Source organism: Temnothorax americanus, unplaced genomic scaffold, assembly GCF_048541705.1.
Source record: "Temnothorax americanus isolate GAGA-0224 unplaced genomic scaffold, ASM4854170v1 Scaffold170, whole genome shotgun sequence".
Classification (NCBI taxonomy): Eukaryota; Metazoa; Arthropoda; class Insecta; order Hymenoptera; family Formicidae; genus Temnothorax; species Temnothorax americanus.
In genome coordinates, this window is record NW_027509308.1 from 59,337 (window position 1) to 81,517 (window position 22,181).

Below are 22,181 nucleotides of genomic sequence, written 5' to 3' on the forward strand. Positions count from 1 at the left end.
TTATATCGTGTATATACGATTGATTCAGATGGGCAATAATTGTACATATAGAAAACGATTCATAACTATAAAATTTGTATAGTTATTTTCTTATTCGGACCTAAAACGATAGAAACCGATTCGATTCGATTAATGTTTTATCTGTCTTCTAAATATGCAACGATAGAACCGATAAGATACGATTAAAAACGATACAGATATAGCCGTTTTTAATCGTTTTCTATCGGATATGGTTACCAGGGATGGCAGTCAGAAATTCGGAAAACGGAATCTCGGAAAAGTAACGATTTTTGTGACTGGGCTCCCCATGGACTGATATTTCCGGAATAAGTAAAAATTGAAAAAAAATTTTATTGTTTTAAAAGAAAAAAATACTTACCGTAGTAGTAGAGTCTATTAAAAAATAAAGCTTTGACGTATTTTTTATTATACTCTAAAATTATATAGAAATTTCTTTAATTTAAAAATATGTTAAGGTTAGAATGCTATTCAGTTTTCCGTAAAAGTCGTTCCATGGGGAGCTCGGCCCTTGAAAAATCGCACCGATCGAGCTGACTCTGACTCAAATGGAGGATTCACACTGCGTCCGATGTTCGACGTACGACGATCCGACAACCAATAACAGAATTTATTATTAGAGACAAAAATTTCCTATTGGATGTTGGATCGTCGTACGTCGAACATCGGACGCAGTGTGAATCCTCCATAATAATAAATTCTGTTATTGGATGTCGGATCGTCGTACGTCGAACATCGGACGTGATCGGACGCAATGTGAATCCTCTATAAGGGCTCAGTCACAATGAGAAAAATATAGAATAAGATAAAGGAATAAGGAATAAGGCATGTTGTATCTTACTTTAATGTACGTGTACTGAAGTGAGATGCGACATTCCTTTATTCCTTATTCCTTTATCTTAGGGCCGGTATCACAGTCTCCGATTAACGTGATTCTCCGATTAAACTCACTCTGCATCTCTTTCTAACTATCCCCCTAGAAAGAGACAAAAAGTGAGTTTAATCGGAGAATCTAGGGAGAATCACGTTAATCGGAGACTGTGATACCGGCCCTTTTATTCCTTATTTTTCTCATTGTGACTGAAGCCTTGGTCGTACGACGAGCTCTGTCAGGCGTACCGATTGGCTATAAGATAGAGGATTTCTAGAAACACGAGAACTCTCTATCCTGCAGCCAATTAATATGCTTAAAATTTCTCATAAGATATACATACATGAAATATCAGCTTGAGACGCGCACCCGGCACACCCGCTCGACTGGGCGTGTTTACTCTTTACTTCGAAAGTTCGTTCGATGCGATTGAAGGATCCGCACGAGGTAAGAAGATTCGAAAATCAATTCTACCAACAAATCAATATATTAAACTTCGCGTGTATATAGTAAGCAACTTTTCTAATCTGTAAAAAGAAATATTGTAACGCAGATTTTTTTTACACGGACGAGTACCCGGAAGAAACACGGTGAGAGAAGGAAGGCAAGAATACATGGCGCACATTAAAGTGTTCAAAATGTGCCTTTAACGGCGATATCGTAACGCGAATTGGTTTAAGCAAGAAAAAAAGAAAATTCGTATTTGTTGGAGATGCCTACCACTTGCCAAGCGATGACGCCGATCGTTATTGCCTGCTGGTTCTACTGTCTGTTGGGCGTTGTCGGTCAGTATGAGTGGCAGACCCGCGACTCCTTTGACGAGATCCGCATGCGGATGGACAAGGTAAACGATGACAACTGCCTGATACAGCACCTCGGCGACCTGTACCTGCCAGAAGACGCAGTGTCGCATTTGCCTGACATAAAAGATATCAATATCAATCCAGTGTTCCCGAATCGTACAGCTTTGCTGCATCTTCATAACATGGCGCTCAGTAGGAGCTTCTTCTGGAGTTACATTCTGCAGTCGCGCTTCATCCGACCAGCAATCAATGATACCTATGATCCAGGCATGATGTATTACTTCTTGTCCACAGTGGCAGACGTTTCCTCCAACCCATATATTAATGCCTCGGCCATCTATTTCGCGCCCAATATGTCTTACTCGCCATCCTACAGGGGGTTCTTCAATAAGACCTTTCCCAGATTTGCGCCACGGACCTTCAGGGCAGATGATTTCAATGATCCTATACACCTAGAGAGAATATCTACCAGAAACACATTTACTGTGCAGGATTTAGGGGCGTTTCCCAGTAACAGGCTCAGCGACGATTATACTACTGACTTTTATCGTATAAATGAATGGTATGGGAAAACTATAATTAACGATTGATGAAAACTATGGCATCTAACAAAATAAATTTCATGTATAACGTTTTACAAATTTTTATATCTGAAATAAATTTTGTCGATTGATTGACACAAAATCATACATTTTTATTTATTCTATGAATTTATTTACTTACAGGTACAAAAAATGGTTACCAGATATCGTAAAGGAAAGACACGACACTAAAACGACATATCAAGTTGAAATTCGCTATGCCAACAATACAAATGAAACATTTACCTTTCATGGTCCACGTGGTAATGAACTGTGAAAGCTATAGAAACTATAAAAACTATCCTAAAATGTGCTTGTATTTATTTTTTATCACGATTTTATCACGCAGGTGCCGATGAGTATCCTGGACCTGTGCAATGGACTAGACCATATTTCGATTGTGGCCGATCAAATCGATGGCTCGTAGCTGCGGTATCACCTATAGCAGATATCTATCCACGACACACTGGCTTCAGGCATATCGAATATCCAACATATACTGCCGTTTCGGTAATGGAAATGGACTTTGAAAGAATAGATATAAATCAATGTCCCAAAGGTAAAGGGAACCTTGGTCCTAATAGATTCGCTAATACTGCAAGATGCAAGACTGATACTACAGAGGTATATGTATATGTTTAAAATTCTATCAAGTTACGTTTATTAACTGATAATTAACTAATATACGCGCACGTGTCTGATCTACAGTGCGAACCGATACATGGTTGGGGTTTCAGAAGAGGTGGATATCAATGTAGATGTAGACCAGGTTTCAGATTACCGACCGTCGTACGACGACCTTATCTTGGTGAAATAGTGGAGAGAGCCACGCAAGAACAATACTATAATGGTTTCGATTGCTTGCGGATCGGCTGTATGTATTTTTTTTTCTTGATTGCGGTATCGCCTAGCGCAGAGCCTCTTTAACAAAGATTTGATTCTGCAGGGGTTCATAAAATGCCAGTGCAATGGAAAAAAGCAAACTCATATCTCAGAGAAAAGTATCTCGAGCAGTTCCATCATTATAGAAATTATTCAACCGGTTCAACTGCACTTCACGATACAAAGCTGAACATTGACCAAGCTCTCAAATTCATTCTTGGTATGAATTCGGAAACTTGCAAGAAGTACGTTCTATTACAATTGTACACTTCCTGTTATTGATATATTCGAATTTAAGCAATTTCCAAATTGTATTATCAGTTATGCGCCACAAGACTTAATGTTACGCGGAGACATTAGCTTCGGTGCGGAAGAGTTTTTCGAGAACGAAGCGAAAATGGCGACTAGACTGGCAAACTTCATCAGTGCGTTCCTACAAGTATCAGATCCCTTGGAAGTTTACTCGGGCAAGAGAGTAGCCGACAGACCGCTCACGGAAGATCAAATGATGGGGGAGACCCTGGCTTTGGTGCTCGGCGATACAAAGATATGGTCAGCTGGCACTTTTTGGGATCGTAATAAATTTACCAACAGAACATTCTTTGCCCCTTATGCTTACAAGACGCAGTTAAATACACGCAACTTTAAACTTGAAGATTTAGCTAGACTCAATGGCACAGGTAAATTAGTTATGTAACAAGCGGAAATATAACTTGGAATTGAAATGTATATTTTCACTCACAACTTCTTTTAATAGATCTAGATATATTCTATTAGTAAGTCATTCATAATCGTACAAATTTTTAAACATTAATTTAGATTTTTTATTGCGTTTGCCAGTTCGCTCTAATACAATTTATAATTACAGATGAAGTATATACAAAGAAGAGTTACTTCCAAGTATTAAAGCAACGTTGGGCAACGAATTTTGATCAACTGGAGAAGTATTATATGAAAATAAAGATTCGATTCAATGAAACTGGAGAGCACCTAAAGAAGTTCGAGCATTACCCAAACTATTACAGGTAAGGAAGAATGCGCGTATTGCGTTATATATTTGTTAGTGCAAAACTCGCATGATGATTCTATTTTATCGATATGCTCCGAAGCGATGATAAAGTACGGTGAAGCATTAAAGTATAAAAAGATTACGTTCCCGAAAGCTTGAGGAAGAATCCGATATCTAAAGTACGATTTATTCTAATGTATGGGAACACGGCGAATGGGCCGTCTGTGTAGGGCAGCAAATCTGGACCATGGACACTGGACAACTCCGTACTTCGATTGTAACGGCAAGGTGAAGAAGTGGGTAATTACCTATGCATCCCCGTTTTTCGGATGGGACAGCTTAAAGGAGAAACTGGAATTCAAGTGAGTGTTCTCATCAGAGTGCGATCACAAGCGATAGGAAAAAGGAACGCGTCTCTGTACGTGCATACACACACACACACACACACACACACACACACACACACACACACATTAGGATGGTCGTAAAAAATAGATTTTGTTGCCGCCCCCTAAAATGGTAGTAATTGATGAAAAAATAAAATCTGTCCAACCCTAAGGCTGTCAAGTCACGGGAAAGGGTGCCTCTCGAAGAAAGAAGTCTTAGAATTCGCGTTTTTCCATTTAATTTTTGCTGTATAAATTAGACTCTGATTTACATCAATTTATTATCTTAATAAATTTTCCTATTCGGTGAACACATCAATGCAAATCAAGGTCCAATTATATCTGTATAAGCGATTTAAAAGTTTTCTCTGTGTAATGCTACAAAAAAACGATTGCATTGAATTTTTTTTGTCAATTATCTGGAGTATATTTTTATTCAATATAAAAAAGATTACTATTTCAACGATATTAATCAAATGATGTATTTAAGACACATTACCGATAATGTAGGAACTATTCCGACCAACAAGTTTCAACTTTTTAAACAGATGAATACTTTTAATTACTTATTATTTGGTTATATATATATATATGTATATATATGTAGGTCCGGAAGTATGTTCCGGGACTTTTATTTTTGATATCGGTATATTCCGGGACATTTGGCAGTTTCCAGGACTGTCCTGGAAAAAATTGATGTCCTACGGCATTTTTCGGGACAGTTTTTTGAATCTGATTACATATATATGCGTTATATTCCAGGACTGTACATTTCAAAAAACGTAAACAGTTCCGGAACATACCTCTGGACCTACATATATATATATATATATGTATATATATATAACCAAATAATAAGTAATTAAAAGTATTCATCTGTTTGAAAAGTTGAAACTTGTATATATATATATATATATATATATATATATATATATATATATTGTCGTCCACAATGATTAATCCTAAATCGTTTCTTATAATAAGTAATTCAGTCAACAGTATTTTCAACGTAATTCGTGAAAAAAGCGTTTCTGCATCCGTGTTCATATAACATTTTTTCATCCTTTTGGTGTGAGGAATATCTCTCTAAATTTTTGGCCGTACCATTTTAGAACACCTTGTTTGTGTGTGCTTACGTGCGCGCGTGCGTGTGTGCATGCGCGCGCGCGCGCTTATATGTATGTATCTATGTATGTGTATGTACATATGTGTATGGACGTACGAGCACAGTATAACCAGTATGTTCACTCTCTGTCGGAACCATTGATCTATTGGTTTCCGATTTTCCGTCATTATTTTGGGCGGACCATCGGCGTATCAACGGTTAAAACAGTCTCCATTTTCAGGGTTATAATTTTATCAAAATTATCCAAAATTGTCTCCAATATACAAGCGTCTCTGCGCGTCATACTGATTTTCCAATATTTCACCTCAAACATACAAAAATTATTTAGGGCCGGTCTACAATGGGTGTTGTAAGTCGTGAGTCGTAAGAATTGACCAATCACAGTCCATTATTCTCCTTGCGGTCGAAGAATAATGAACTGTGATTGGCCAATTTTCTCGACATACGACTTACAACACCCATTGTAGACCGGCCCTTATGCTGATATTTCATGTGTCGTACAATGGGGAGTAGGTCGATTCTGTATTTTGGGCTCTAGGAAGGAATCCCCCGGGAAAAACGTCCCCCGGAAAAAATCTCCCCATCCAAAAATCTTCCCGGAAAAACTCCCTCGGAAAATATCTCATCCAAATATTTAACCAACAATTAACCAACCAGGATATCTTGTCCGGTGATGTCGGCTGCGTAACAATTAATCTCCGACTAAATATCTTCGACAAAATATCTTGGTCAAAATATCTCACCGACAAGTATCTCGCGACTAAATATCTCGCCGACAGATAATTTCACAAATATCAAGAATATAGCTGAACATAAGGCGTTTATTGCAAATCCACTTGGAAAGTTGTGAACCCATGTGGCACCTCGTTTTGCGTGGACAATGTATGCGTGGAGACAATAGGTTCCGCCCCCTGGGGGCTTCACTTCCAAAAAAAACTAACTTAACCCAATTCATTTGTGTAAATTTTTGATTGGGGCGGTTTTTTTCGGGGTTGGGGGGATTTTCCCGGGGAAATTTTTGTCAGAAAAATCTTTGGACGGGGAAATTTTTTCCGGGAGCTCATTTCCGGGGAAATTTTTTCCGGAGACCAAATTGACGGTCACCGTATTTTGAAACGAGGTGAAAATTACAAAAGTGAACACATTTACTAGATTTTGACAAATGAAACTGTAGATTCTCCAGTGAATTTTCTCACTTTTGTAATTTTTACCTAGGGCCGATATCACAATCTCCGATTAACGTGATCCTCCGATTAAACTCACTCTGCATCTCTTTCTAACTGTCCCCCTAAAAAGAGACGAAGAGTGAGTTTAATCGGAGGATTACGTTAATCGGAGACTGTGATATCGGCCCTTAGTCCCAAGATACAGAATCGACCCCCAGAAATGAGTTCCTTTTTTGGTGTAGATGAGCGCATTATTTCTACCTTCTCGCCACTCATTTTTGCTCCCTATTGTACCACAAATTTTTTAACCATGTTAATTGGCTGCAGGACAGAGAAGTACTCGAGTTTCTAGAAATCCTTTATCTTCTATCATCTATAGCTAATCGGTATGTCCGACAAAGTTTGTCGTATGACAAATGAAATATCAGCCTAAAGCCCTTTGCACAATTCTAGGCAACAGACAATAGGAATAGGAAGTAACCAAAAAATCGTTAATTACAACCCAAAAAATTCGAATACTATGATTGATTGGCAACAGGCAATAGGCACAGAATTTCCAACATGACGGAAACTCTGTGTCTATTGCCTATGTCACTGTTTGTTCTGCATTTATACATGATTTCTGATTTCTATTCCCTATTCCTATTGCCTATTGCTTAGCATTGTGCAAGGGGCTTTAAGCTGGATACATAATGAAAAACACAAGCAACAGAAACAGAATTTCCAACGCGTTATGCCTGGTCTACAATGGATGTTGTAGGTCGTAAGTCGTAAGAATTGGCCAATCACAGTTAATTATTCTTCGACCGCAAGAAGAATAATAAACTGTGATTGGTCAATTCTTACGACTCACGATTTACAACACCTATTGTAGACCAGCCCTTAGGGTGGAGAAGAAATAGCAGAACGGAACAGTAATGCTAGGTCTACAATGCGACTTTACGATTCGCATTGTAGACCTAGCATAACGGAAAAGAGATATGGTGGGGAGTTAACCAATCAGAGTAGTTCCGTTTCAATTCCGTTCCGTGTTATAGTGAGTGGGTTCCCCATGGCACGGAGCTGTTACGGAACGGAAAAGAAACGAAAAAATTTGTAACCTATCCTGTCGAAAGTTCGCGAATAAGTTCTTGGTAGTGGATCGATTGCTTTATATTTTTGCAAATAAAGAGCAATATGGCAATATGGCAAAACATCCCATTTTATTACATTACTTGTGACGGGATGTTTAGATTGGTTAACGACAAACGACGCGACGCGTATAGTGGGAACGCAGCCATATGTCGTCATTGGTAGGTATTATATGTGAAAATAAAATATATATGTTAAAATGCTATGTTAATATGTTAATGCTATATAATTAACATGTATGTGATATATTTTATTAATTACCAGAAATTCAAATGTGGATATTGTGATTGGATTGTTTGGTTCGATAAAAACAGACAAATTTCTTCACATCATCCTTGCTTAGCAAATCATACAGAATTAATAATGGATAAAGATCGAAATCTCTTTATAAATGGTATGTATATTTGTGTACAATGGTTAGAATATTTTAATTAAATTGAATGACAATTTTATTAAAAAAATAATAGTTTATTAAATATATTTAATATATTATATATTGCCTGTGTGTGTGTGTGTGTGTGTCTTTTTTTTTGTACACAAATATACATACACCATTTATAAAGCGATTTCTATCTTTATCCATTATTAATTCTGTATAATTTGCTAAGCAAAAATTGTGAAATTTGTCCGTTTTTATTGAACCAAACAATCCAGCCACAATATCCACATTTGAATTTCCGGTAATTAATAAAATATATCACATACGTGTTATAATTAGCATTTTAACATATATATTTTATTTTCACATATAATACCGATCAATGACGACATATTGCTCTTTATTTGCAAAAAATATGTTGCAAAGCGATTGATCCACTGCCAAGCACTTATTCGCCAACTTTCGACAGGATAGGTTACAAATTTTTCCGTTTCTTTTCCGTTCCGTAAGGCCCAGTCTACAATGAATGTCGGAAGTCGGAGTCGTAAGAAATTGACCAATCACAGTTCATTATTCTTCGACCGCAAGGAGAATAATAGATTGTGATTGGTCAATTTCTTACGACTCCGACTTACGACATCCATTGTAGACCGGGCCTAACAGCTCCGTGCCATGGGGAACCCACTCACTAATAACACGGAACGGAATTGAAACGAAACTACTCTGATTGGTTAACCCCCCACCATATCTCTTTTCCGTTACTGTTCCGTTCCGCTATTTTCTTCTATATCGGGATGCACCCATTTCTATTCTCTATTGCCTTTACCTAACCAATCACAGCTAAAATCAAATCACTGTGATTGGTCAGATACAGACAACAGAGAATAGAAATCCAATGCGTCGGAAATTCTGTTCCTATAATATTGCCTGTTCCTGTTGCCTGTGTTTTTTATTGACTACGTTTACACGGCTCGATTTACGACGAAATTATTACATAAATGTGGTAACTTCGTAGTAAAAAAGCGTTTACACGGCATTTAAGTTAAAACAACCTGGCTTCGAAGCGCGGATCTAGCTCGCGGCGGGCCTGGGTTCGAAGGAGGTGCGGAGAAGCAGACGGGTGGCGAGGTTAGCGAAATGAAGGCGTGTCTCGGTTAACAGAAAATAGTAACGTTTATTCTCTAACAATATACACTCGCGACATTTACAATGGGTCAATACGCGTGTACCGCTTTGGCTGGATTCGCTCGCGTGTGCCCGCGCGGTTTCCGACGGTTGGGCGTGCGTGTGAGGCGTCGTTGATTTGGCCGCGGGTGGCGCGGGGCAACTTGCGGTATGTGCGGGGCGGAGCCGGCGCTTTTCGTTAGCCTCGTGGACCGGATCGCGTGGTGGTAGGTATCGGTCCGGGCGGCGCCGGTTTTCCGGTCGGCGTAGCCCGGAGCGCGGAAAAATGGCGCAAAGCGCGGCGGCGATATGGATCACAAAGCGTGGGTAACGCGGCTGAAGCGGGTCGTCGGCCGAGACACACTCGGCGAAGACAAAGAATGACGGAGGCGCTTTACCTTCTTGTCTGGACAGGTTTCGGATGATTTGGATAATAGAGAGAAGCTGGTCCTTTGCCAAGACACACTCGGCGAAGACAGAGCATGCCGGAGGCGCTCTACCTTTTTATTTGGACGGCTTCGGGTGATTCGGATAACTGCGAAAAGCTGGTCGTTAGCCGAGACACACTCGGCGAAGATAGAGAATGCTGGAGGCGCTCTACCTTACGTTCGGACTGGCTTAGTGCAGGAATTCAGGATCGGTGTTGTCGGAAAGACGGGTGATCGGGAATCGCGCTCTGTGCCAGCGACGCCGGGCTTATATACGCGTCGCGGCCACGGTCTTACATACAGGTTTGGAAACTCGTTCAATTTTCAGTGGTGGGGGTAGGTCGCTTATTGAGGCAACTTTTAATTCGTTTTACCGCCACGAGGGTTGTTACGAATGAGTAATGCCGACAAACATAACCAACAAATCAAGCTTTATGATTATCACAGTCACAGTCAGACTGTAGTGATTGTCGTAGCTACGTAAAGTGCATTGTCTCCATTCCCGAGAATTCCATCGGCAAGACGTACGTTGTGCCCGAGGAACGGCATAAAGCTCGCGTCCGCCAGACAGTGATGTTGACGTAAAGTTTTGCATAGTAAGCGGCGATCGCAAAAAGTTCTTTAAAGCGGAGGAGCTCACGGTCGGTAATTTTTGCTTCCTCCTGATTCGGATTCGAACCAGCAACGTCGACGTGCTAAATCGCGAACGCAAAGACCGATATGTGCTCGAAGTGCGTGCCACCTCGAGCAAACGCAACGGTAGAAACAGAGTGATTGCGCTTGAGGCGGACGCCGCGGTGGTGATGACGATTCTCGACACGAACGATCTCAATCCGCTGTTCTATCCGATCGAGTACGAGACCACCGTGACAGAGGATACGCCTTTGCATCGCAGCATACTCAGAGTAATCGCTGAGGACGCCGATCTCGGCAGAAACGGCGAGATTTACTATAGCTTTGCGGAGGAGACCGATCAATTATTTGGCGATGACAAAGCCGTGTGCTGTGCCGACATGCAAAACGGGCAATAGAGGCGACAAATCTAATCGATCTGTGTTTCGCGTGCCAAAAGATGTCGAGCGATTAAGACAATGGGTAGCAGCTATTCCCGGGATCGTCAAACTGAAGCCAACGCACGTTATATGTGACAAGCATTTCGAAGACCAGCATATTATTCGTGAATGGATCAAACGAGATGGGAGCGGTCGCGTCATTGCACAGGTTTGTTAATGATATAAATTTTATGACTGTTACGGAATGCGCTTATGAATTTCTCACACAAACATTCGACATTAGTACACGTGAGCTGAGAGGTAATGTACACGTGATCCTAATATTCTGGCAGCGCTCTGTGACATTCTTAGACCCGGCTTATTCGTCGTAAATACTGCGGAATACTGTTCGCGAACCGATTGGTTGCTAAATTCCCAATGCTCCGAAAAGCTATCGATCTCGTGCGTAACAGTCAGTCTGACAACGGAGCGCTCCGATGCTAGTCGTACGTTCAGCTCAATTGTAAAGTTACTGAGTAAACATAAATTTGGAAACAATGACTAATATGTGAAGCGCAAATAATATCACATTTTCTTTCATATTACAGGCCCCATATAAGTATCCGCAGCTTAGTAAGTTTGCTGTACCAACAAAATTGTTACACGATGCCACAAACAATGAAGCCGTTGACCCGTTGGCCGAATCGTCTTCACATTTAGTGAGCTCTGTTATCAACTCTGTACATACATTGTGATGGGGCTACGCCTGTTAAGTCTCCCGTTTCGATAGAAGTCAGTAACCATCATACAGAAAAGGATTCAGCTGATGTATCAAGTAAAAGTCTGAATACTCCAAGGCAAGTCAACATCTCGAGCATATCTATTATAGACACCCCTCACGTACAAGGTATGTGTTACATGGCTAAAGCAAATTAATGAGTATATATAGTCATTTAATTATATAGTTTATATTTCGTTTTTGTATACAGATGTCTCATGCATTCAATTGCTTATTTCGGAAGATGGACAACCGCTTACAGCAATGGAAGAAGCTGATACAATAATGAAGACTCCAACGTCAGATCCGCACACTGAAATTGACAAACCAATAAAGCATCTTTTATATAAAAGTACTTTTTTACTGCCTTAAAATAATAAAATAAGTATATTTTCTTTTATGCAGTTTCCACAGTATTTGAAAAACAGGAAATCAATTTTATTAAAGAATCAATTGCCGTTACTTACCCTCACTTGCAAACAAGACTATCATTTTGCAAAAGTCATATTTTACATTTAAAATACATTAATATATCATTATCCTTTCTAAAAAAAGGCATGTTAAATCGATACTCGCATCTCTCGAAGTCTTCTCGAAAGTCTCGAATTGCTTTGTTGGCTCTTTTCCGCGATGCTGATTGATTCTGTTGCTGCGCTAACTTCGTGAGCGGCTGTTATAGCATATTTTGATAGTTGTGTGTAATATTAAAGCTAAATAGCGCGCGCGAAGCGCGCGTTTGTGATGTCTAGTATTATAAATTATTAATATATTAATATATTATAACATTATAGATTATTAATACATAAATTATTTTACATTTTACATTTTCTAAATTGGAAGTTTGTATTATAAAAATGCAATATTAATGAGTAGTCAAGAGACACGGTAGTGTCTCACACTAAGTGGCATTACCTTCCCGCAGTGCCTCGTGGCGGCAAAGCGAATTACAAGTTGCTTCAATAAGCGACCTACCCCCTCCAGTGGAGTTTCCAGACCTGTATGTAAGACCGTGGTCGCGGCGGTGTCGCAGCGGCGTCGCGGCGTGGTGGGGGTAGCGACGGCGATCGCAAGCGCCGAGACGGTGCGGCGGAACGATCGGTGGTTACGGCGTCCCGACGCTGCGATCGCGTTCGGCACCTATTAGAAGTTAGCCCCCCACTTTTAGAATTAACATATTTTCACGGTTGTGCTGAATTGTGCTAGGTTTGTGCTATATTGTGCTCGAATATTATAACCATAATATGAAAAATGCGAAAGAAAATTTTAAAAAGCGAATTTTTAGGTCAGCCCCCCATTTTTCGTTTTTTTCAATTTTTTTGATTGTGCTGAGTTGTGCTAAGTTGTGCTAACACATTGTGCTAAAATATTATTTAAAAAAAATAACAGAAAAAGTTATGATAAAAAAATAAATTATATCCAAAAATGATTTTTTTATCGTCTTTTTTTATTTTTTTAAAATAATATTTTAGCACAATGTTAGCACAACTTAGCACAACTCAGCACAATCGAAAAAATTGAAAAAAAAAAACGAAAAGTGAAGGTTAACTTAAAAATTGTTTTTAAAAAAACAAAAAGTGGGGGGTTAACTTAAAAATTGTTTTTAAGTTAGCCCCCTATTTTTTGTTTTTTTCAATTTTTTTGATTGTGCTGAGTTGTGCTAAGTTGTGCTAACATTGTGCTAAAATATTATTTAAAAAAAATAAAAAAAGTTGCGATAAAAAAATCATTTTTGGATATAATTTTTTTATCATAACTTTTTTTGTTATTATTTTTTTGGTTATAATATTCGAGCACAATATAGCACAAACCTAGCACAATTCAGCACAACCGTGAAAATATGTTAATTCTAAAAGTGAGGGGCTAACTTCTAATAGGTGTTCGGCGGTGTTCGGCCGCCTTCGGCACCGCTCGGCGCGGTGAGGCGGTTGCCGCGTTAAGTCCGTTCGCGGACTTCCTAACATTTTATGTTAAAACGATTAAAAATATGGGCACACCGTGCCCGGTCTTCACCCCGCGGGTGGTCGGCGGGGTGGCTTCGACGAGGTGTTTGCGCCGGAACGATGCATGTTCGGGGGTGCATCGTTACAAAGTCAGTAGTTATAACATCGATGTTATAACTTTTGGCGTAAATCGGGCCGTGTAAAGCGGGGAGCACACACTTCTGCATAACGCATAATGCGTAAGCATACGAAAATTGATTGGTCTATACACATGTGCATAAGAAAATAGACCAATCAATTTTCTTATGCTTACGCATTATGCGTTATGCAAAAGTGTGTGCTCCCCGCTTAAACGTAGTCATTGTGCATTCAGCTTTAGCGTTTGTGACGTTACACCGACTTTGCACTACCACACATATAAAAATCCTCTGATTGGTTGCGCCTAAAATAATGGCGATGCACAGACGGATCGGCGCAAACCACAAAAAGGGGTTGAGTGAACATACTGGTTATACTGTGCGTGCGGGCGTACAGCATATGTATGTGTATATACATATGTGTATGTGTACGCCTGTGTTCGCGCATGTCAGAAATTTGATATGAGAAACACTGTAGAGACACAAAACCAGTTTTATAATAAAAAGGAAGATCATATTTAAGAGTAAGACACTTACAGGGGTGTTGTAGCTGTTACCATGGATATGCTTCAGCTAGATATAAACCAATGCGATGATAAATTTTATCAACCAAACGCATTCAAGGATACGCACAAGTGTGACAGAAAGACATCATATGTAAGTCGGCATTATTCCATTGCATTGAATAATAATGTCGGAAATATCTATTTATGTAAACTCTAAATATTGCAAGATTATTTTCATATTTTGTAATTTTAAAACACTTTCTTTAAATTAGTCTAATTTTACTTGTATTAATAGTTTTACTAATGACAAATTTTTAATATTTAATTTCTACAGTGCGTACCTATTCTTGGAAGAGGATTTGAGACAGGTGGATACAAATGTGAATGCAAGCAAGGCTTTGAATATCCATTTGAGGATTTAATTACATATTATGACGGACAATTAGTGGAAGCTGAATTTAATAATGTTGTTAATGACAAAGAAACAAGGTATTCATTTTTTATACTTCTCTTCTTTGTAATTGTTCAAAAATTGTTTTATATTAAAATTATCTTAAAATTAACAACTAAAAATTGCTAACATTATAATTTATAAATTTTATCAATATTATTATTATTTTTATATTGATGATTTATAAATGTTATTATTTTAGATACGATATGTTCAAATGTCGATTGGCTGGTGCTTCATCGATTCAAGTCAGTTGGGTACTACTGTTATCAGTCCTGATGATAATCTTTCCAGTGCAAAGAAGATGAATATAAAATATTCTCACAAGGAAATCCACGGGAGTGTCTCCCTTCGATTTTGATGAGTTTTAGTATGTTATTCTCTACATAAAAATAAGGGACATGTATTTTTTTATACGTGTCTATATGTTCATTCACGTGATTAAAGAGTGATACCTTTGAAAAAATCGGCTTTTTTTTCGCGCCGAATATCCAAAACTATCAATTTTTTTAAACAAAAGTTGAATGATTTGAAGAGTACTTTAAAACAATGACAAAAAATATTAAAATTTTTATTAATAAAAAGGACCTAGCCGGTTTTCTTATGGCGGGATGTTCCTAGCGATATCGGGCTGATTTTCACACAAAGTACCTCATGACCCGACACTGTTTGTACCAGCTTCTAGAACAACGTGGTTCCGGAGTTATAACGTCAAATTAAAAAATCAATAAGTTTTTTTCTCCGGAACGAGAAAAGCTAGGATCTTGAAAAAAAATATGGATAGAAGGATACCTTAGGAGGGTTCAAACAAGTATGGTTTAATCCGACATCTATAGGGTGTCAAAAAAAAATATTTTAATTTTCAAAACGATATTTTTTTAAACATGCTGTGAACCACGTTCTAGAAGCTGGTATGAACGGTAATTTAGTGTTGGGTCATGAGGTACATACTTTATATGTGAAAATCAGCCCGATATCACTGGGGGCATCCCGCCATAGAAAAACTGGCCAAGCCCTTTAAAAAATTAAAAAATTAAAATGAAATTTTTATTTTGTTATTATTCTAAAGTGCTCTTCAAACCATTTAGCTTTTGTTTAAAAAAGGTTTTTCCAATTTTTATAGTTTTGGAGATATTTGGCCTGAAAAAAAAACCATTTTTTTCAAAGAGGTGTTTTACCCCCTAAACATGCGTATGGGCACGTATAAAAAAAATACGTGTCTCTTTCATCTAGAGAACAACACATACTAAAAGGTCTAAGGGCCGGTCTACAATGGGTGTTGTAAGTCGTAAGTCGTAAGAATTGACCAATCACCGTCTATTATTCTCCTTGCGGTCGAAGAATAATGAACTGTGATTGGCCAATTCTTACGATTTACGACTTACAACACCCATTGTAGACCGGCCCTAAAAGCTCATCAAAATCGGAGAAGGACACTTCCGTGGGTTGGTTTCCTTGTTAGTATTTTGTAAGACAAAATATTTACTTACTGTAATTTCTATATCAGCAACTACCTTTTTCAAGCCGTCCATATTATAAATGTAAGTTAAGTTAGTATTACTAAAGATACATATACAAATGAATTACGAAACAAATTATTAAATAAGATTTTTATAATGATGAGTGCGCAACAATGCGCAAATGTAAAACAATAATTTGTTATACTTTTAGATCTATAGTATATTTTTCAAGCCTCAAAAAATTTTAATGTATTTGCGTAAAAATGTTTGAATTTTAAATAACATGCAATGTTGAAAATGAGAATAACATACTTTTTTGTCCATCCAATCATAGTTGTAATTAGTGATGTTAAGGCTCCTGGTCCCTGAGCCGAGAATTCTGCATTGACGGTGGCGACGAAATAAGAACTCTCCAATGGAGAATTCTGTTTTTTGTGACATGTTGACAACCTATTTTGTGTTGCGTTTAATTTCTTTTTTTATTATTTGCTCTGTACTTATGCTATAACGTTTAACGTATTCGTGAAACTCGTAAAATTGATCGAGAAGTAAGATTTGCAAGGAATACATATGTGGAGGAACATTTTCCACTCCTTTCAATAGTCGTCAAACGGCTTGTTTTCTGGCTTGTTTTCCTTGCGATTTAGAGCGTTATTCTTCATTTTAGTGCAGTGTTTTTACATTCAGAATTATTGTGATAGTGTTGAAATATACCGAAGATATCCACTTCATTGTGATTTAATATGTGTATACTTATTTCAATTCGACAGCTGTCAAACGGCTTGTTTTTGTTCTTGATTAGACAATATTCACTTTGACAAATGTGGATTACTCATATAAAAGGGGAATTTTCGGTGTGTTTTACAAATCTATTTATCGTTTACAGATGGTATTTTGTTAAAAAGCATTTTTATTTTAGTGTAAATTGCAAGAATTTTCATGATATATTTTCTCGCTTCTGACGTCATCAATCCAAGATGGCTACAGTGAGTGAACAGGAGCCTTAATGACATTAGAGATCTGATAGTTATAACTGAATTGCAAGCCGTCCGAAACCTTGTAATAATCATTTGTCAATTGTCAACACTTTAACAATTTATGTAACAATTACAAGATATATATCCTGTAATATAAAATGTTTATTATATATATCTATTAATATCTGAAAAAAAAGAAACTTTTATAGAAGCTTATATTTTTATTATAAAATAGCTTAACAAAAATATGGAAATCCAAATAGCCTTTATAAAAAACAGCGCAAAATGTTTGCTATCAATTTTGTCAGCAGAATACCAGCAAAAATATAAAATCTATTAATAGAATATGATAGCAGGCTGCAATCTGTTGTCAGATTATATTGGTAGGCTTTACTAGTAAAACAACTTTAATGCAAACTCAGCTGATACTAATCTGCTGCAATATTCTGATAGGATCTGTTAGCAAACTGATAGTTTTAACCATTGTGCAAACTAATATTATTAATATTTTGTTTACCTTACATAAGAATAGATTAATACTTTTTTTATGTACATATACATAATTATGAAAAAGATATATACAAACATCGATTTTTATATTAGATATATTCCAAAGACAATATTTATAGACAAAATATTGTCCATAAGATTTTGCTAATAAATATTTTTATTGTTTTAATGTAATTATACATAATTAAAATTAATAATCACGCTCGTCTAAATATAAAAATAAACAGAATGATAAATTTATTTTGCCAGTGAATAGAATAACAATTAAAGTAATTTAAATTGACCGTAACTGGCAATATATAACGTCTTTACCGATATAAACATTGAAAAACTGTGAGCCAACTTGGTTTGTCGGATTCACACAGCACATTTTCAGATCATCATCGAGACATTATTAATTTCGACCATAGGTTTTGGTCAGTTGATGTAATTTCTAAATTCAATAGGTTAAATTTTTTTTTATTGCGAAAAAATATTACTCCAGCCAGGGTTTGAACCTGGAACAGGTATACCGTGCGGTACGACACCCGCATATACAATATATACAATCGGCCGCCTTTTGTATACATTAATTAATTACATGATTTAACACCTAATAACTGCTCGATTACCGGCCTTTTTTCCTTTATAATTATACATAATTTTTAAAATTCTACCACAATATAATGTTAGCCACTTATACATTTTAGTGCTTTCTGTATTTTAGATTATTTACAAATATAATCTTGGAAATAGATGGAATACCATATTTTTAGTCGAGACTATTTACAATGTATTTATTACAGATATTATGTGTATATATATATATATATATATATATATATATACAATATAATTATAAAATATATTTGCGAATTATATCTTAAGGGGATCCTAAAGTGAAGGCTGAACTTCCTCGACGTCGGTAATGTCAACATTTCTAATCCTGTTTTTTCTATGTCATATCTATATCTGTCCTTGTCTAACGAGAGGCATCTGTCCTTGTTTCAATTGTTGCGCCATCTCTCGCTACACGCAATGTCAACCTGAATGTGCTTTTGCACATATAAAAGTTTATTTAAACTAATCTTTTTTTTTAGGCTTTCAATCTTAGATCTAATTGCACGATATTGTTCTTAAATGTTGTCTCTAGGTCATGCCGATCTAATTTTGTGGATATTTATTGTGGAATTTTTGTACAAAGCAAATATTGTCGTCACGTATACCAAAAATTAACAAAAATATTAATTTTTTCTCGTTTTCGATATAAATTCGACCACCATGACCTAAATTTTGATGCGTACTTTAATTCTAGACAAGAATTTTGCATTTCTATAAAGCCAATTAAAAGATTAGTGCTAAGAAAAAAAGCCGGTATTACAGACGGCTTTAGGATCCCCTTTCCTGGGTTGCGTTCCAAAATTCACTCTGGGTAACTAAAATCTATAGTTTACGTCACGTACACTGTAGCATTTTAGTTAACTGGAGTGAATTTTGGAACGCAGCCCTGGATGGTCAGCCGAGAACTCTGCGTTGACGGTGGAGACGTACCGTCGCGGCAGAAATCAGAACCAGAACTCTCTCCAATGGAGAATTCTGTCCTTTGTGACATGTTGACAACCTATTTTGTTGTGCGTGCTATTTCTTTATTATTTGCTCTGTGCTTGTGCTCTAACGTTTAACGTATTCTAACGTGCTCTAACGTATTCGTGAAAGTCGTAAAATTGACCGAAAAGTAAGATTTGCATGCGGAAGAAACGTTTTCACCTCCTTTCGATAGTCGTTAAACGGCTATTTTTCCCGTATGTTTAGGCTTCGTTTTATGGCTGTTTGTTTATTGTCGAGGGAAAAGGGTAGTTTTCGGTCAATTTCGGAAGTGTTCTGAAACGATCTATAGTGATGTTTTATTGAAATGTCTTTTTATTTGAAACTGGCATGCACAACAAAGTTGGGTGTTTTCCTTGCTTCGATACTAAGAATCCAATATGGCCGCGGTGACCATCTAGGAGCCTGATTATTTTTAATATCAATAATCTCGATATCGAAACTCGATAATATAGTTATAGCTTTTTGTATCTAACATATTTAGTGTCTTTTGAAATACAGATATGAAATGCTGGAAATGCAGATGTTTTATGTAAATATACGTACCGATGCTATCATGTGATTTCATTAAACTATAATTTATTTTAATAAGTCTTTAACTTATAATGTAATTTCTAAAATATTTAATTTTTTTTCTAAAAATAACAACCATAGAAAATTTGATAAGAGAATTAATAAGCAATTTTTCTCGTTATTTTTAAATTTAAAAATTGACGGAGAGAAAAGTTGATAACACATTTACTATTCACCAAAGAATAATTCTTGTTTATATACTTACATTTTACAAATATTGATTTTGCATAAACTTTACATAATTTTTACATGATCTTTATATACATTAATATAAAACCCTATAGCTTTGGCAAAGTAAATATCACATATATTTTTCGACTTACTGTTCCTTCTTACTAAGATAATGATGCTTAATAAATCTACAACCTTGTGTAACTTGTGCACCTTCATTGACAAAGTGGCAGGCAAATAGAAGCATGTTGCGTGGCTGCACTTTGATTGCAAATCTCATGAACATTGCTGAATATAAGCATAAAGCTGAAAAAGATTAGTCTTGAAAATGGACACCAAATAAATGAGACACAGTTACTGAATTTCCAAGAGCTAGTCTCATCAACTCTTATAAATAATAATACTGTGGAACAAGATCCACAGTGAGTCCTTATTATCTATTCCAAACATAAATAAAAAACAAAACGTACAATATTACATAATAAGAATACCAACTGCCAAGCGTTTTCACGTGATTAAATCTTATAGCTAGCATACATACAAAATAGATATCATGAATGTTGCAAACTAGCAGAAAATGTAAATTTTATATGCAACACAAAAAACAACTTAATAGCATATGTTTGCTAGGTCAAAAGGTACAAAAACAAACAAAAATCATTAGCAGAAATTAGATAAATACAAGAAGGATGTAAACCGAATTATTCAACCTAATCGTAAACACTCGTGGACAAGACAAAATGCAATGTATATAATAAAGATGTGTATAATCGAACTAACCAAAGGTCATTTTACCACTAATGTACTTGGGATCCCTTTGGATGTCAGAGATGGCAGCTATCGGTATCGCCCAATTAGCAACAGGGCCCCAAAAGTGTGTGCTGAAAAAAAAAACATTCTCGTTCGTATATATAATATCTGATGATCATGCATGTATGTACATACGCATCAGATATACACGACCTTCATAAGTAGTAATAGTTTAGTAGAAAACTATATAATCATCACTTGCCTCATAAAATAGTCACGAGTTTCTTTGCTCTTGAGGACTTTCATAAAACGGTTCATCTTGAATATTCGTATTTTCACAGCGAGAGCGAGAAATTGCTTACGTAAATAAATTCGACGGTTTGGACTTCGCTTGGAATGCGATCTATGGCTGCAACAGGCTTTGAAAACTCTAATGCTAGGTCTACAATGCGAGTTGTAAAGTCGTGAGTCGCAAGAATTGACCAATCACAATCAAATTTGAGGAGAATAATCGACTGTGATTGGTCAATTCTTGCGACTCACGACTTTGCGACTCCCATTGTACCCCTAGCATAAAGGTCTATCCAGACAAACTTGCATAGGTGCATAACCATATGCATAAAGAAATGGATTGGTGTATTTCTTTATGCACATGCATATGGACCAATCAATTCTCTTATGCTTTATGTTTATGGGCTTATGCAAGTTTGTGTGGATATAGCTTAAAATGCATAGCTTTTACATAAGCGTAGCATAAGACCGCTAAACCAATGAGCATCCAGCATAAAATCGCCATATCGATTTACATAGTTCATTGGTCCAGCGATCTTTTGCTATTCTTATGCAGCCTATGCAATTTTGTGTGTGATAGCCCTAAGACCGCTGGACCAATGAACATCTTATGTAAATCAATATGGCGATTTTATGCTGGATGCTCATTGGTTTAGTCGTTAGCGATTTTATGTTATATGCTTATGCTAAGCTATTAGGGTGCCATTACGAGTGCGTTCCGTTTGGGCGCTCACGCGCTGTAAGCATCGCTCTATCTTCGTTTGATATTCGATGTGCAACGAAGATAGAATGATGCTTACAGCGCGTGAGCGCCCAAACGGAACGCACTCTACATGGAGCGCGGAAGCGCGGAAGACAAAATTTACTAGATTTCCGTCGATCCGTTCCGTCTGTTTTGAATGCCTTATATTACATGGAGCATATTTTGAGTGGAAAAGCGGAACGGAGAATTATAAAATATTAATTTTTAACGATATTTATTGATTAAAATGCTTGTATTTAATAGATAAGCTGAAAAGATAAGCATATTAATAAAAATTGCAATGAATTAAGTGAACACAATTTTAAGAAATAAATACAAATGTCTATTTATCACTATACTGTTCCGTTTTTTCGC

The 22,181-nt window shown here is 36.9% G+C and overlaps 2 protein-coding genes across 4 annotated transcripts; one reads left to right on the forward strand and one right to left on the reverse strand.

The window, feature by feature from the left end:
* The first annotated feature begins 1,208 nt into the window (after positions 1-1,208).
* On the forward strand, positions 1,209-18,525 carry LOC143895980 (uncharacterized). 3 transcript variants are annotated; one of them, XR_013256515.1, is made up of 12 exons: positions 1,209-1,336; positions 1,443-2,254; positions 2,418-2,536; positions 2,623-2,897; positions 2,982-3,147; positions 3,220-3,400; positions 3,477-3,835; positions 4,024-4,180; positions 4,395-4,526; positions 9,931-11,165; positions 11,545-11,843; positions 11,926-12,114. XR_013256515.1 is itself a non-coding variant. In XM_077403519.1 (12 exons), the coding sequence occupies exons 2-12, from the start codon at positions 1,602-1,604 to the stop codon at positions 15,054-15,056; spliced, it is 2,421 nt and encodes an 806-aa protein (XP_077259645.1). In that variant the 5' UTR covers positions 1,209-1,336; positions 1,443-1,601; the 3' UTR covers positions 15,057-18,525. The 3 variants fall into 3 exon arrangements, 2 of the variants coding, with proteins under 2 accessions (XP_077259645.1, XP_077259646.1); XM_077403519.1 differs by lacking the exons at positions 9,931-11,165; positions 11,545-11,843; positions 11,926-12,114 and adding exons at positions 14,331-14,448; positions 14,632-14,786; positions 14,951-18,525; XM_077403520.1 differs by lacking the exon at positions 9,931-11,165 and having other exon boundaries at positions 11,545-11,677; positions 11,823-11,843.
* Mpc1 (mitochondrial pyruvate carrier) lies at positions 18,484-21,202 on the reverse strand. Its single transcript, XM_077403524.1, has 3 exons — positions 21,036-21,202; positions 20,804-20,904; positions 18,484-20,329 (listed from the first exon to the last, which is right to left on the reverse strand). Exons 1-3 carry the CDS (start codon positions 21,089-21,091, stop codon positions 20,172-20,174), a joined length of 315 nt encoding a protein of 104 aa, XP_077259650.1. The 5' UTR covers positions 21,092-21,202; the 3' UTR covers positions 18,484-20,171.
* Between the last annotated feature and the right edge of the window lie 979 nt (positions 21,203-22,181).

Bases quoted from the DNA above. Each gene is read 5' to 3' on its own strand.
- LOC143895980 (XM_077403519.1), top strand. From the start codon at position 1,602: ATGCCTACCACTTGCCAAGCGATGACGCCGATCGTTATTGCCTGCTGG. The intron at 3,836-4,023 runs GTAAATTAGTTA...TTATAATTACAG, and splicing joins AGCTAGACTCAATGGCACAG to ATGAAGTATATACAAAGAAG. The intron at 4,527-14,330 runs GTGAGTGTTCTC...AGACACTTACAG, and splicing joins AAGGAGAAACTGGAATTCAA to GGGTGTTGTAGCTGTTACCA.
- Mpc1 (XM_077403524.1), bottom strand. From the start codon at position 21,091: ATGAACCGTTTTATGAAAGTCCTCAAGAGCAAAGAAACTCGTGACTAT. The intron at 20,905-21,035 runs GCAAGTGATGAT...TTTTTTTTTCAG, and splicing joins ACTCGTGACTATTTTATGAG to CACACACTTTTGGGGCCCTG. The intron at 20,330-20,803 runs GTTAGTTCGATT...AATCTTTTTCAG, and splicing joins TAGTGGTAAAATGACCTTTG to CTTTATGCTTATATTCAGCA.